This window comes from Momordica charantia, assembly GCF_013281855.1.
Source record: "Momordica charantia cultivar OHB3-1 chromosome 4 unlocalized genomic scaffold, Mcharantia_2.0 BLBB01000004.1, whole genome shotgun sequence".
NCBI lineage: Eukaryota > Viridiplantae > Streptophyta > Magnoliopsida > Cucurbitales > Cucurbitaceae > Momordica > Momordica charantia.
This window is the reverse complement of record NW_028275162.1, coordinates 7,402,101-7,417,567: the sequence shown is the minus strand read 5'-3', so window position 1 is coordinate 7,417,567 and position 15,467 is coordinate 7,402,101. Positions and strand designations below refer to the sequence as shown.

The 15,467-nt window shown below is 36.0% G+C and overlaps 1 protein-coding gene and 1 long non-coding RNA gene across 3 annotated transcripts; both read left to right on the top strand.

Moving 5' to 3' along the window:
* Positions 1 to 11,123: 11,123 nt before the first annotated feature.
* LOC148211712 (thaumatin-like protein 1b) lies at positions 11,124 to 12,077 on the top strand. 2 transcript variants are annotated; one of them, XM_088122900.1, is made up of 2 exons: positions 11,124 to 11,228; positions 11,316 to 12,077. In XM_088122900.1, the coding sequence occupies exons 1-2, from the start codon at positions 11,171 to 11,173 to the stop codon at positions 11,993 to 11,995; spliced, it is 738 nt and encodes a 245-aa protein (XP_087979026.1). In that variant the 5' UTR covers positions 11,124 to 11,170; the 3' UTR covers positions 11,996 to 12,077. The 2 variants fall into 2 exon arrangements, with proteins under 2 accessions (XP_087979026.1, XP_087979025.1); XM_088122899.1 differs by having other exon boundaries at positions 11,313 to 12,077.
* A 551-nt stretch (positions 12,078 to 12,628) lies between these two features.
* LOC148211711 (uncharacterized) lies at positions 12,629 to 13,609 on the top strand. Its single transcript, XR_015790191.1, has 2 exons — positions 12,629 to 12,904; positions 13,105 to 13,609. It is a non-coding gene; the product is annotated as an uncharacterized LOC148211711 (long non-coding RNA).
* The last annotated feature ends 1,858 nt before the right edge of the window (positions 13,610 to 15,467 follow it).

The window sequence follows — 15,467 nt, the reverse complement described above, 5'->3', positions numbered from 1 at the left end:
ACCCAAATAAGCGGTCACAAAATGCATTCGTAGGCAAGTTCTAAAATAATCATGATATGTTCGATCACACACAAGAATGAAAATAAATTGAGCAAATATAAGGGGTTGCTCATAAGCTCAAACAACTGACTTGGGTGTGTAAACTGTATCAAGTTAAATGCATTTTTCAACTAAGAAATCAATGAGATACCATCTTCTAATTTATGAAAGAAAATCAATCATGTTTATCTCCTTCATGCATAAGAAATCAAGCCCAAGATGTATTCATAACTTACAAAGTATTCAAGGGCAGTATCAACCAAGATTCAAAGTTTCAAAAGGAGAAATTAGCACATATGAATCATGATACATACTGAGTCAAAAGCATGAAAAAGATGACAAAAATCTTCACCCCCAAACTTAACTATTACATTGAAAGGTAGAAATAGCACAACAAACATGCAATATAACATCCATCAAGATAATAATTGTCCCTAATCAAGTCAAAATAGAACAAATCCTCCCAAACTTAAAAATTACATTGTCCTCAATGTAACAAAAATATACGTATGAAGTGGACAACGAGGATAAAGAAAATGAAAAGGGGAAAGAACAATACTGCCCTAAATTTAATATCAATATTGTATAGCGCCAAGATGTCTAAACATACCGTCAAAATCTACATTAAGCCTATATGAAACACAAAAGGTAATGAGAAAAATAAATATAAAGAAACTAAGATAACATAAAAACAAAAACAAACTAAAAAGAAAACTCTGGGTTGCCCCCCCAAAAGCAATTTATGTAACGTCTGTAGCTAGATGTGACTCTCTTTTATTTTTTTATCTTTAAGGTGTATAAAACTCCTCAATTTTCTTCAGCCCCTTCTTCCTTCAGTCAATGTATCCTACTAGGTTCTAGTAGGCTCAGATGAAAAAAAAAAAGAGAGAATTTTCGAAAGATAAAATAGGATTAGGTTTTTTAGCATGTTCCTTTATCACTTGAATTTCCTCTTCTAAATTATGCTCATGTTCTTTCGTTATCTCACAAAACTATACTTCCTAGTGTTGCTCAATTTTTTCCAACTCAATCCCACTATCAATACAAATAGCTTCACAGGTTTCTGCTTGCTTAAAGTTTTCCAACTCATCTCCATTATCAACGCATACAACTTTACAAGCTTTTGCCTCAGTGGTATGGAAAAAATTTTGTTCTTGAAGGGCTTCAATTGAACAAACTATCTGGCTAAGTTTTATTTCCAAACGCTTTATAGCAACTCCGTTTTCTTCAATTGTGGCCTCTATTTTATTCATCCTTTCTGATTCTTCTACACAAATATTTTTAATTCTACATTCCAAAGTATATTCTCGTGATAAATCTTCAAGGGACGAATTTTCCTCACTCTGATTGGGATTATTTTGGCTCCAAGTACCTTCATTGTCACCATACAAAGAATTTCCATATCTCATATAATCATAAAGATAATAATTAGGCACTTGACTTTCCTGAAAACACTCATAATTAACATATGAATTCTCATGGTCATAAGAGGGGTAAATTGAAGAATAAGAATTAAATGATGGTGGTGGCCCTTGGGTGGTCGAAGACTCCTCGTAAGACCACTCGTAATATTAAAAAGACATTATTTATTCAAGCATAAAGGCATACACCACTCAACCAAGTAACAAGAAAAATAATACACAAAAACTAAAATAAAAAATTCTAAATAAAGAAGAAAATTCAAGATAAAGAAAATAAATACAAGAGAAAAAAAAACTCTAAATTAAGACCAAGCAAGTTCTCCACGAAAGTGAAACTAAATAATTGTCAATCCCTAGCAATGACGCCAAAAACTTGTAGCAATGCTTACCGCAAGTGTATGGGTCAAGTTTTAATATAGATGGTAAGTGAATACCGATATCGTTCTCTTGATTGGAATTCTAGCTCACTAAAGTACCATAGATACAATTGCTTAATTTTATTTAGAGAATTAAATCTAAATGGGAGAGTAGAATCAAAGCAAATAAACATGCACTAAAATAAAGATAAAAACAAGGGGGAGAAAGGTCTTAGAGAATTGATTTCACCTATTGAATCTATGAACCAATTAATCAATTACTCCAGATTGAATGAATGATTAATTCTATAGGCCAAGAACTCTCAAATCAACTGCCTCTCCTGAGCACAAGCTAATTCTCCTTACCAATTAAGAATCCAATATCCCTATCTAGTTTCTATAATAAGTAAAGGCTTTACTGAGCAAGTCTTCTAATGACCTCTAAAGAACTTCTAAATCTCCCGATCTTAAAACTTCTTTAGTTACGCATCTCAGTTCTAACTCTAAATCACCTCTCCCGAACGTAAGATTCAAGTATAAAATTAATCAATCCATGGTCAATATATTAAAACCATTAAGCATGGAGAAGCATAAATAAAACATTCATAAACATTCAATAAAGAGAACTAAAGAATCAATCCGTAAAGTCCAATGGCTACATCAATTTCTAAGATAAGAGGTTTAGCTACTCATATTTAATGTAAAACAATCAAATCCCAATGATAATTCCATAACAAACTAGAAGAATCAACGGAAAGGAGAAGAAATTAAATCTGGAGTGTCAATCATCTGTCCCGGAAGTGACCTCCATGATCCTGAGCCTTGAAAATATATTTTATAAGCTCTCCAATGGGTCTCCTTGCCCTCCAAATTGGCCAAAAAGGCAAACTGCCAAAAAACCTCTCCGAACTCCTCTTTTTCGGTGGCTGCACAACCCTATTTTCATAAAAAGTTGTCGCGGCAGCGCCATGGCGCTACACACGGGACCCTGGTGCTACACTATTCAAAAAATGTGAAATTTAGATGTTAGTGCGCTGGCCAGTGCCGTGGCGCTATCACCTCGGGGTTTTTTGCTTTAAATCTTATTATTATTCCATCTTGATCGCTTTGAGTCTGATTTTTCTCTCATTTTGATCAAATATGTCTCGTTTCCTCCCGATACTTTATTCTTGCAAAACATATCTTATGTGCTTAAACTCGTCATGAAGAAGCGAAAACTGACAAATAATTTCAATATAAATCTTATGAAATGTAGCTCACAAAGTGTGCTAACAGGTATTGAAAATAGAAACTAATTATGACTAATTACAGCAAAAAGTAATGGAGAAAATATACACAATTACAATTATGAAACCGCTGTAAATGGTCAGTGAGTGAACTAATAAACCAGCTATGTATTCCTTTTGCACCAGATTTGGGAAGTTTGATGACAGCTCCTTTGAGTGAAAAACCAATTGGCTCTGAGTGAGAGCTACTATCTTAGAGTAAGAAGACTGTTGTATACAAAGGCTCAGTGAGGGGTTGAGATGTTGAGATTTCAGTAAAATCAAATTTCACGTCTTCCTCAAACTGGTGTGTATCTCATGCACTCCTAGTTTGCTCCTCAGATCTTTGAAATTTGTCTTTGGTAAAACTTTCGTAAATATACCAGCCACTTGACTTGTTGAAGGCTCAAATTTTGTGATTAGGTGTCCAAGTGCCACTTTTTCTCTTACAAAATGGTAATCAATTTCTATATGTTTTGTTCTTGCATAAAATACTGGATTCTTGGCCATGTGCATGACATTGACGTTATCACATAGAAGTTGAGGAGGCTTTAAGATTTTTATTCCAATGCCTCTTAGTAAGAACATAATCCAAGTGAGGTTCGCTGTGGTTGATGTCATTGCTCTATATTCAAATTCTGAACTTGATCTTGCCATAATACTTCTATGCCAAGGAAGTAATGGAGATCTCCTAAATCCTTTATGGCAAACTCCATGCCCAGTTTGGTGGATAAAATCTTCCATCATTTTTGTATTGGTACCAATCATGATTATGTCATCAACGTAAACAAGCATTAGAATGAGGCCTATATCTTTTTTTAGAATAAATAATGACGGATCAGAGTAGGGTTTAGAGAATCCTGTGTGTAGAAGGTACTGGGAAACCTTTCCAACCATGCTCTTGGAGCTTGCTTCAAGCCATATAGAGATCAATTAAATTTGCACACGATGTGAGGCTTCTCTGGATATTAGAATCCTGGTAGTTGAGTCAGGTACACATCTTCCTTCAAATGGCCATGAAAAAGGGTTTTTTAACATCAAAGTTGTTTGAGACTCCAATGAAAGTGGACAGCCAAGGCAAGGATTAACCTAATTATTGTAAGTTTGACAGGACTGAAAGTTTCATAATAGTCTACTCCTTCAATTTGAGAGTAACCTTGAGCCACTAATCTGGCCTTATATCTTTTGATACTGTCATCCTCCTTCAATTTTATTTTAAAAATTCATTTAGATCCAACAATATTCGTGTGAGGAGGAGGGACAAGATTCCAAGTGTGATTGTGTTTCAAGAGCTCTCATTTCTTCTTCCATGGCTTGCTTCCAATGTGGGATTTGTAGTGCTAACTTGTAGTTTTTAGGTTCAACTAATAAGGCAGGGTTTGTTTGTTTATTTCTAATGTGTTGGGTTACCTGATGTAGGATTGGATCTAAAGTGTTGTCTTGATGGAGTTTTGTTCTTGTGATCATAGGGTGATTATTTATTTTCAATGTATTGACTGTGTTTAATACAGGTTGCGCTTGATTTTTCTGTGAAGGGGTTGACTTAGTTTGATGAGAACCTGCGAAGGAAGGAGTCAAATCAATAATTAGATACTCACTAATGTCTGGCAAAATACTTACTTGGTTGGAAGGTAGTTGATTGTTGGTGTTCTCCATATTTCTCAATTCTTGTGAAGTATCATGGAAAATTGTTGATTGCCTGTTATTCTGAGTATGTATCATTTGAGAGGCAATTGCAATGTCTGTTGGATCAATACCCAAGTGAGTAGTTTGAGAACTTTGGTAATTGATTGCTTTGGTTGATAGGCCAATATCAGCAGCTGTTAAGTTACTCATATTTTGAATATTTCTATAATTTTTTGTTTCTTTGGTGGATAGGCCACTATCAACATCTTCCTCCATTTTACAACTTTGATGATTTGACGGAAGGTTTGTGCGTTCTTCTTCACTGCAGCTTTCATTGTTTCTTGTTGGTAAGCTAGTTTGCTCAATGAAAGGCTCCTCGGTACAAGGTAATGAGTGAAGTTTGCTTGCTGGTTTAGCAGAGTCAGTACACCTATGTGATGTCGTCTGTTGAGAGATGCCTTCTTGGTCGTTGGTCGATTTTTTTTGGTGTTGAGTCAATCATCATATCCTGTAAATTCACAACTAGCAAGATCCCCTTCTCTTTCTACATTGTTAGTTTCACTATCAAAAGGAAGACAATTTTATCAAAAATAACACGTCTAGATATGTAGATTCTATTTGTTAAAAACCCCAAACATCTATATCCTTTGTGCATTGGACTATAACCCAAGAAAACACATCCTTGTTATAGTTTTTTAAGTACGGATAACATTTACAACCAAATACCTTTAAAGCACTATAATTAGGATTTTTACCAAAAAGTTTAAAGAAAGGAGTTTGCATATCAAGTATCTTACCAGGCATCCTATTAATGAGATAAACAGCAGTTAAGAAGCCACCCAATATTTAGGAGAAACATTTGATTGAAATAAAAGAGTTAATCCGGTTTCAACGATGTGCCTATGTTTTCTTTCCACTACTCCATTTTGTTGTACCCTATGTTTTCTTTCCACTACTCCATTTTGTTGTGCGGTGTGTGGACAAGAAAATTGGTGAAAGATGCCATGTTTTTCAAAGAGATATTTGAGTGTTGTGGAGTTAAGTTCTCCTCCTCCATCACTTTGAAAAAACCTCATCTTTCTTTCAAGGTGGTTCTCAACAAGATTTTGAAACTTAATAAAGCAAGACAAAAATTCTGATTTTTTCTTTAACTGATATATCCAACAATACCTAAAGAATTCATCTACAAAACTAACATAGTATTTAAAGTTTTGACCATAACAGATAGGGGAGGGTCCTCATAAATCACAATGAATCTTTTGTAAGAGAAAAGAAGTAATATTATTATTCAATTTAAAAGGTAATCTGCAACTTTTAATCATTTGACAAGTAGCATAGACAGACTCATTCGTTTTCCATCTAGTTATATCTAAAAGATGAGAGTTATTGAGATATTTCAATGTGAGGTCATCTGGATGACCCATTCTTTTGTGTCATATATGATTGCTCCTTTCTTGTCCTTGATCACAAAGCCATCAGTGTCAAAACATATAGAGCAATCATTTTAGAAGTTGACTTACTAATGGAAAGTAAATTCTTTGTGATCTGAGGTACAACAAGAACATTATTGAGATTCAAGTTAGTTTTACCGGTATTTAAAGTGCATTTTCCTATATGTGTGATATCAAAGCCCTTTCCATCTCCTATGTATAGTTTTTTCATGACCATTACAAGGTTTTACATGGGATAGCGTACCTGGGTTGCTAACTATGTGAGCTGAAGCAAAGAATCCGCAAATAATGTGTTATCCGCAATCTTCTGTTCATTGAGTGTAATAGCAGCTAGAGCTTGAGGGATATCTCCGAGTTGGTATGAATGATCAAATATATTCCAACATTGAAGAGCTATGTGGTTGAATTTCTCACATATTTGACATTGAGTGTTTGAGTCCTTTGAGATGGAGGTATTTTTGGTTGGAACTCTCCTGCTACGTGTTGTTGCGGCATATTGCTAAAACCAGGAGATGGATTTTGATTTTTCTGTAGTTAGTTTGAGCTTCTCCATTGATTACTACCTCTACTTTTGTTGTAAATAAATGACGTCCCCTCCCTCTAGAGTTATTTCTTGGACTAAAGAAAGCTTGGTGATGATCAATTTGAGTAAGTTTGGATATGGCGCTTTTGACAACATTGCGACTCTAAAATCCATTTATTTGTTTCCCAATCCTCTTGCTATATGAAAAACTTGAGTAATTTCATCCAAAAGTTTCTTGATCGCAGCTAACCTATCACAAATAGATTTAAACTTCTTTAGATACTCTTCTAAATTGAGACTACCTTTCTTTAGGCTAACCAAAGGCTTTGTTAAAATGAATCTCATTCTCGTTGGTCATGGTGAGAAGTTGTTCCTCTAAGGATATCTACACTTTTTTTTTTTTTTGAAATACCAAGGATATCTACACTTGACGTGTTGTATCAGGATTTTCGATCATGCTAAGGATTTCTTCATCAATAGTTCCCAAGATCCAAGACACTAAAAAGTACATCGTTGTTCCTCTAAGTGGAGTATTTTCGATTGCATTGTGTCTTCCCCTTACTATCATCAACGTATTCTTCTGGTGGCGTGTCATCAGTGAGATGTCCCGCGATTCCCATGGTTCAGATGAGAGACAAGATCTGAGATAATTCGTGGAGTTCAATTTGATCAAAATGAGGCTAGAACTTTGGTGGAAAACTTGTATTATAAGAGTATTTTCTCTTTTGGCCATTGTGAGAATTTGAACAAATTGATTAGCACTTCTTTCATGTAAATATCAACTTTGATACCATAAAAAAAATAGAGAATCTGTTTGACACAAATTGCAATTGTATTTACTGTTTGAAAGCATACAAAACAACCTAATATTAATACTACTTACACGAAAAACTAAAGTCAGTTAAAAAAGGGAAGAGTGCAACGACTAGATTTGATCTGGGAATCTGATTCCCAAATAAGGTAAACTAAGGGTATTGAAAATAGAAACTAATTATGACTAATTACAGCAGAAAGTAATGGAGAAAATTTACACAATTACAATTATGAAACACCTATAAATGGTCAGTGAGTGAAATAATAAACAAGCTGTGTTCTGCACTAGATTTGGGAAGTTTGATGACAGCTCATTTGGGTGAAAAACCAGCTGTCTTTGAGTGAGAAATACTATCTGACAGCAAGAAGACTATTGTATACAGATGCTTAGTGAGGGGTTGAGATTTCAGTAAAATCAAATTTCACAATTTTTACAACTTATTTGATTTAATTTGGGGAGAAACATAAGATCTCGACCAAAAGTTATGGTTGATTTTTATGAAAATAAGTTCTCTTTTTTAAAGACATATTACGAATGAATTTATAACTTCAAAATCACTTAGATATGAGAAGATTGTGAAGCATAACCAATTTTTATACCAACGAACCACCTACGCCTAGCTAGCTGGTCTCATTTTGTATTTTCTTAGCTAATTTGAAGTAATTGGACTGGATTTATTCTATTAACTTTAAAACCCAAAACCAACATCATTCCCATTATAGTTTGCACCTAAAATCCAATTAATTACAAACCGCCGATCATCGTCATTTTACAAAAGAAACGTTCCATTTATTACTCCTGACAGGTGTACACTAGCGCTATATTCCTTTATTTTAAATCGAAAATCCCAAAGACCGATTTTGCTAAAGATCGAGTTGATGAGTAGAAGACCGCACCTAACTTTGATCATTAACTAAGGGATCCACTCCACTTTTCGTGTACGCACGAATCCAACTGTCTGACTAGTTAAATAAAATGAATGACTATTTAAGGAGAAACTCGTCCTTAGTATTAGAATTTTTTTTGTATAATATTAAAATCAAAACTAGGAAATTTGATCTTTTATCGTTATCCATAATAGTCACTCAGTAGCAGAGAAAAATTACTATTAATATATTCCTATATATTTTTGTCCTGGAATTAATTATTTTTGGATGCCTTGATATTCTCAAGGCTTTCAAGGTGATTATGAAATTACTTTTAACTTTTAATAGAAAAAAATTGATTCCAATAAGATCTACTAATACAGAAAATATATATGACCAACATGAGCATAATCCATATTAGGTTGGATATGCCGCTTTTGACAACATTGCGACTCTAAAATCCATGTATTTGTTTCACGATCCTCTTGCTATATGAAAAACTTTAGTAATTTCATCCAAAGGTTTCTTGATCGCAGCTAACATGTCACAAATAGATTTAAACTTCTTTAGATATTCTTCTAAATTGAGACTACCTTTCTTTAGCTAACCAAAGGCTTCGTTAAGATGAATCTCATTCTCCTTGATCATGGTGAGAAGTTGTTCCTCCAAGGAAATCCACATTTGACGTGTTGTATCAGTATTTTCGATCATGTTAAGGATTTCTTCAATGGTTTCCAAGAGTCAAGACACTATAAGCCCATCGTTATTCCTCCAAGTGGAGTATTCTGGATTGCATTGTGTTTTTCGCTTGCTGTCATCAATGTATTCTTCTGGTGGTGTGTCATCAGTAATATGTCCCTCGATGGAACTTTGGTGGAAAACTTGTATTATAAGAGTTTTTCTGTTTTGGCCATTGTGAGAATCTGAACAAATTGATTAGCACTTCTTTCGTGTAAGTATCAACTCTGATACCAAGAAAAAATACATAATCAGTTTGAAACAAATTGCAATTGTATTCACTGTCTGGAAGCATACAAAACAACCTAATATCCATACTACTTATACGAAAAACTAAAGTCAGTAAAAGAGGGAAGAGTGAAACGACTAGCTTTGATCGGGGAATTTACATATTTCCCAAATAAGCTAAACTAAGGGTGGGTATTGAAAATAGAAACTAATTATGAAATTGCTATAAATGGTCAGTGACTGAAATAATAAACCAGCTATGTGTTCCTTCTGCACCAGATTTGGGAAGTTTGATGACAGCTCCTTTGGGTGAAAAACCAGCTAGCTTTGAGTGAGAGATACTATCTTACAGTAAGAAGACTGTTGTATACCGAGGCTTAGTGAGGGGTTGAGATGTTGAGATTTCAGGAAAATCAAATTTCACAATTTTTACGACTTATTTGATTTAACTTTGGAGAGAAAGACTTACACGACATAAAGGTTTCGTTCGAGTAGCCTAGAATAGGATCTCAACCCAAAGTTATGGTTGATTTTTATGAAATAAGTTCACTTTTCTAAATACATGTTAGGAATGGATTAATAACTTAAAAATCACTTAGACATAAAGATTGCGAAGTAGAACCGGTTTTTATTCAAGGGAACCACCTACACTTCACTGGTCTCATTTCGTATTTTCTTAGCTAATTTGAAGTAATTGGACTGGGTTTATTCCATAAACTTTAAAAACTCAAAACCAACATCATTCCCATTATATTGCACCTAAAATCCAATTGCAAAACCGTCGATCATCATCATTTTACAAAAGAAATAACAACTTCTGTCTCTGTGGATCGATACTCGGAATACTCATTCCACTTATTATTTGTGACATCACTATGTTCCTTTATTTTAAATCGAAAATCTCAAACACCAATTTTCCTAAAGGTCGAGCCGATGCATAGAAGATCGTGCCTAACTTCAATCAATAACTAAGGAATCCATCCCACTTTTCATGTACGCACGAATCCAACTGACTGTTTAGTGAAAATATGAATGACTATTCAAGGAGAGACACGTGCTTAGTATGAGAATTGTTTTTTTTTTTTGGATAAAATTAAAATCAAAATCAGGAAATTTGATGTTTATCGTTATCTTCTTTAATAGTCACTCGGTATTGTAGCAGAGAAAAATTACTATTAATATATTCCTATATATTTTTGTACTGGAATTAATTATTTTTGGATGCCTTGATATTCGTAAGGCTTTCAGGGTGATTATGAAATTATTTTTACTCCGATAAGATCTACTAATACAGAAAATATATACGACAAACGTGAGCATAACCCATGCTCATCCAATTTGAATCTTTTCATCCTTTGGTACTTAAAAACAAAAATGTAATCGATAATATTTTGTGTACATGAATGGCCATGAAACTTGGTCAACTACCATTAAGTTATGAAAACAAAAACGTTATAGTTTGCCGAATATATATTACGTGCAGACATCAATAAATACATGTATAATTCAAACTGGGAAATACATGGTCAACATGAAATGGTCCAAATAATTAATAAACTATTCTTTCTTAGGCTACGGGCCACCCACATGTATATTTGTTTGGTTATTCATAATAAAAACAAATCCAAGCAGCCCAAGATTGTACTAAAAAATAGAAAATAAATAAAAACAAATTAAAGCAGCCTTACAATCTGGCGACTTGGCCAAATTGAAACAATTTGTTTTTCAGTTTTTGCATCACAAAATAGAGACTATAAGTAGGGACGAGGATAACCCCATCTAGAACATAACTCACATTAATAGCAATAAAGAAAGCAATTAGATTAATTGTAATTGATTGATCATGGCAATTGAAGCAATGATCCACACCCTCTTCACTTTTGCTTTGCTCTTCTCCTCTGGTATGTATACATTATTAACAACATTCACTGTTTTTATGTTTTAAGTTTTGGATGAATTAATAATGTCATGTGTTTGTAAAACAGTAGTCCATGCAGCCACATTTGTTGTCAAAAACAATTGTCCACAGACCATATGGCCCGCAACACTAACCAGCGGCAGCGGACAATCCCAACTCTCCACCACTGGATTTCAGTTGCTTTCTGGAGCGTCGAGGAGCGTAGATGTGCCTGCGCCGTGGACGGGTAGGATCTGGGCTCGAACGCGCTGCTTCGTCGATAGCTCTTCAAGATTTTCCTGCGAAACTGGAGACTGTGCCTCCGGCTCCATTTCTTGCAATGGCGCAGGAGGAATTCCACCCGCCACACTGGCCGAGTTCACATTAGCCCCCAATGGAGGCATGGATTTCTACGACGTCAGCCTCGTCGACGGCTTCAACCTGCCGGCTTCCATAGCCACAGTGGGTGGAACAGGAGAATGCCAATCCACAGCTTGTTCTGCAAATGTAAACGGGGTTTGCCCAACGGAGTTGCAAGTCAGGTCAGGAGATGGGAGCGTGATTGGGTGTAAGAGCGCATGCCTTGCGTTTAATGAACCACAGTATTGTTGCACCGCTGAATTCAACGACCCCAGCAAGTGCGCTCGCAGCCAGTACTCGTTGATCTTCAAGAACCAATGCCCTCAGGCTTACAGCTACGCTTATGACGACAAAACCAGCACCTTCACATGCAGCGGTTCGCCCAATTATGTTGTTACCTTCTGCCCGTAACCATATAACATAAAATCTCTTTTGCTTTCCTTTCATAATTATTCTATATTTTACTGCAGTGAATAAAATTGTACTATATGTACTCATCGGTGGAATAAATTTCAAATTATAATATATGAACAATACAAGTTGAATGTAATAAAATGTCATTCTGTTGAAGTGAAATAATAATGTGTTCCATGAAATTATGTGTTTAATTTTCTCATTCTTACTAGTTAATGTTATATCAAATAATCCTTCATACAACAAAATAATTTTGCCACTCATGATCGAGAATAAACCACATAAAAATATAAAACGTCAAGGAAAAGAAAAATAAATAAATCCTGACACGTTGAATTGTCCTTTGCCTCATCTATTTATATTTTGTCAATTATAGATATGAACTTACTCTAAAAAAAGATTTCTCTTTTGGTGAAAACTCCCTAATATATATAAAAAAATGTGTGGCACCATGACCCTATAAGTGAGAACCATATGTAGGGGTGAAAGAAACCGAATCGAAGCATTTCGGGTCGTTCGGTTTGAACAAAATATGAACCGAACCGAAAGCAAACCGAACTTCGATGTAATCAAATCAGGTCATATATATATTTATAACCTCTTCTCTCCCCCTCCCTCACTTCACAACTCACGCCGCCCCTTCCTACCTCTCACTCCCATCTTCTCTCTCCCTCACTCACTTTCAATCTTTCTAGGTAACCCACACCGCCCCCCTCCCTTCCTCTTACTCCCTCCCTATCTCTCTCTTTGAACGAATCCCGACGGCAAGCAACATTTTCTACCGGCGGCGACACACGGTGGGAATCGGAGACCTTGAAATCGCGGCGGTGGAGGTGGCGGTGAGCTTGTTTGAGACGTTGGATGTGTTTTGGTAAGAGGATTTGAGGTGGGAGATGGAAATCAAAGGTTGTTGTTGATTTTAGGGGTTTTTGAGCAATACCCATATGAAATTTCTCAACAAAAACGTTGATTTCATCCCTCCATTTTAGTTTCTTTTGAAACAAAAAGGAAAAAATTGACCTAAAAAAATGTAAGAGTGTATTTCTTTTGAAAAAACAAAAAATAATTGGATATCTTTTTTTGGTTTCTGGTTTCATGGAAAACAGGGAAAAACGGTAGGGTTAGAAGGATAAGGAAGAGGAGGAGGAGGAGGAAGGAAGGAAGAAGAAGGAAAAAAAACCAAATTCGGGTCGGGTCGGGTCGGTTTGACCTGAAACTGTCGGGTCGGTTCGGTTTTGACCCGAACAGTTTCGGTTCAGGTCGGTTTTCCCTAAAACCCGACCCGACCCGAATCGATTACACCCCTAACCATATGTTATTCTCGCAAGGCAAACGATCAAAAGTTCACATTTCCATATTGCACTATGTTAGCAACATTGTGATGCTGTAGCACCATGACCTTTCCACTCATGGCTGTGTAACTTTCCACTTGTGGCTGCGTATTATATCTGCAGGCGCCATGGTGCTTCCCATATCTTGGTCTTTGGCATGCATGGTTTATTTTCGTGCTATACAAGCATCGAGTTGCTACCTCCTTGAGTTATATATGCGTCAATTATTTTTTTGCTTGCGTCTAAAATACTAATAAAAGCCAAATTTTATTCCGGTAAACATCTGGGATTCTTTCAAATACTTGAATCTTACAAATGACCAATAATATGCATAAAATTAATTACATGACACAAATGCTCACAATATTTAAAGCTCTACTGCAGCATAGAAATAGCTCGCTATTAAAAAGCTTTACGGTTAATGAATCAATCGCAATGCAAAATATATACATTCTATTAGTATAGTACTAAATTATTAGGTTATAAAATATATACATTTTATTACAAAGTATATGCAACATATGCCTATTAAAAAAGTTGATGTCTTGTCCTGGCCATACTTGACCACAAAGACAAGTACCAGTGCCTCTTCTTCATCTTCCTTGTGCAATCCCTCTCTCCCCTCGCCTTCGTTTCCCATCTCAGCTTCTATGGTTCCGTCACCTAACCCTACATTGGAGGTTTCAAGCACCAGCGCCGCTGCCACAGGCTTACTCTCGATCTTGCCACCAACCGGTTCAAGGGGATTGTTGGGATAAATTTGAGTCAAAACAAGCAATGGGCCAAAATAGACCAGGCCCATTAACTTGCCATCATTATATATATCTTATGATAAATCTGTTTTAGGTTTAGCCGTGGGAATTTGAACACTTTTGGTGTTGGTGCACAAAAGTGGGTGTGACGGCAGCGGCATTGAGTGATTCAGAGTTGTGTGGTTGCACAATTGAGGGTCATCTTGCGAACATGTAGATGCATGCTTTAGAGGACAGAGGTAGTATTTGGTAGAGTTTCAGAGGCGAGATTCTGAGATTTTAGTGCATCGTCGCCAACCAAATCTCGTGAGTATTGTGAGGTTTTTCATTCCTGTATTCCTAGGATTCTATTGTTGTAGTTCCTAAAAGCTCGATGGTTTTTGTCGAGGCCCCTTAGATTTGAGAGATTGTATTGTCCATTGTATTTATCTCAATATCATAGTAGAACTCATTGTCACAGAAGACTGAACATAGCCCATAGTTGGGGTGAACCAGTATAAATTGCTTGTGTCGTTTCTGTGTTTTTCCCTATATCTCTTATATTGTGTGTGGCTTAGTTTTCACTGACGAATTGTGGAAGAGGAAAATTTATCGGTAAGTAAATTTTCCGAACAAGTGGTATCAGAGCTGTAGGTTCGACGTCATGGGATCCAGTGGAAAGTCACATCACTACTTCAAGGGAGTTTTAAGATTTAAAGGGGGAAATTTTGGGTTTTTGAAAATGCAAGCGACAGATCTTCTTACATACAAGAAGACACACAAAACCTTGAAGGAACGATGGGATGGGATGACAGACAAGGAATGAAGCAGTGAGGTTGAATGTTTTTACTGCCGTAAGAAGGGTAACTTCAAGAAATACTACAGTAAGCTTAAAGAGGATCAAGAAAATGAGGACACTCTAAATTACGTGTCAACAGATGTGTTAGCTTGTATTGAGGGTAACACGATACATGTAGACTAGTCATCAGAATGGGTAGTGGACAGTGCAACATCGATGCATGTATCTTCAGATAGGAGTTGGTTCACATCCTTTACTGCAAGAAATCATGGCGCAGTGAGGACAGAGAATTGGAGACTCTCCAAGATCAGAGGACTTGGGGATACTCATCTAAGGATTGACAGTGGGACCGAGTTAGTTTTGCATGGTGTCAGGTATGTATCCAATTTTAGGATGAATTTGATATCAACAGGGAAATTGGATGACAAAGGCTACATAAGTGAGTTTGCAGAGAACAGATGGGAACTCATGAGGGGATTCGAGGTAATGGTTGTTGGCCATAGAAAAGCTTCGGTATATGTGTTGAGGTTTGGTGTTGCCAGAGGATTAGAGAGACGGATTATGCACAGGGCTGCAGATAGTTCAGGAGGAGACTTGAAAGAATTAGC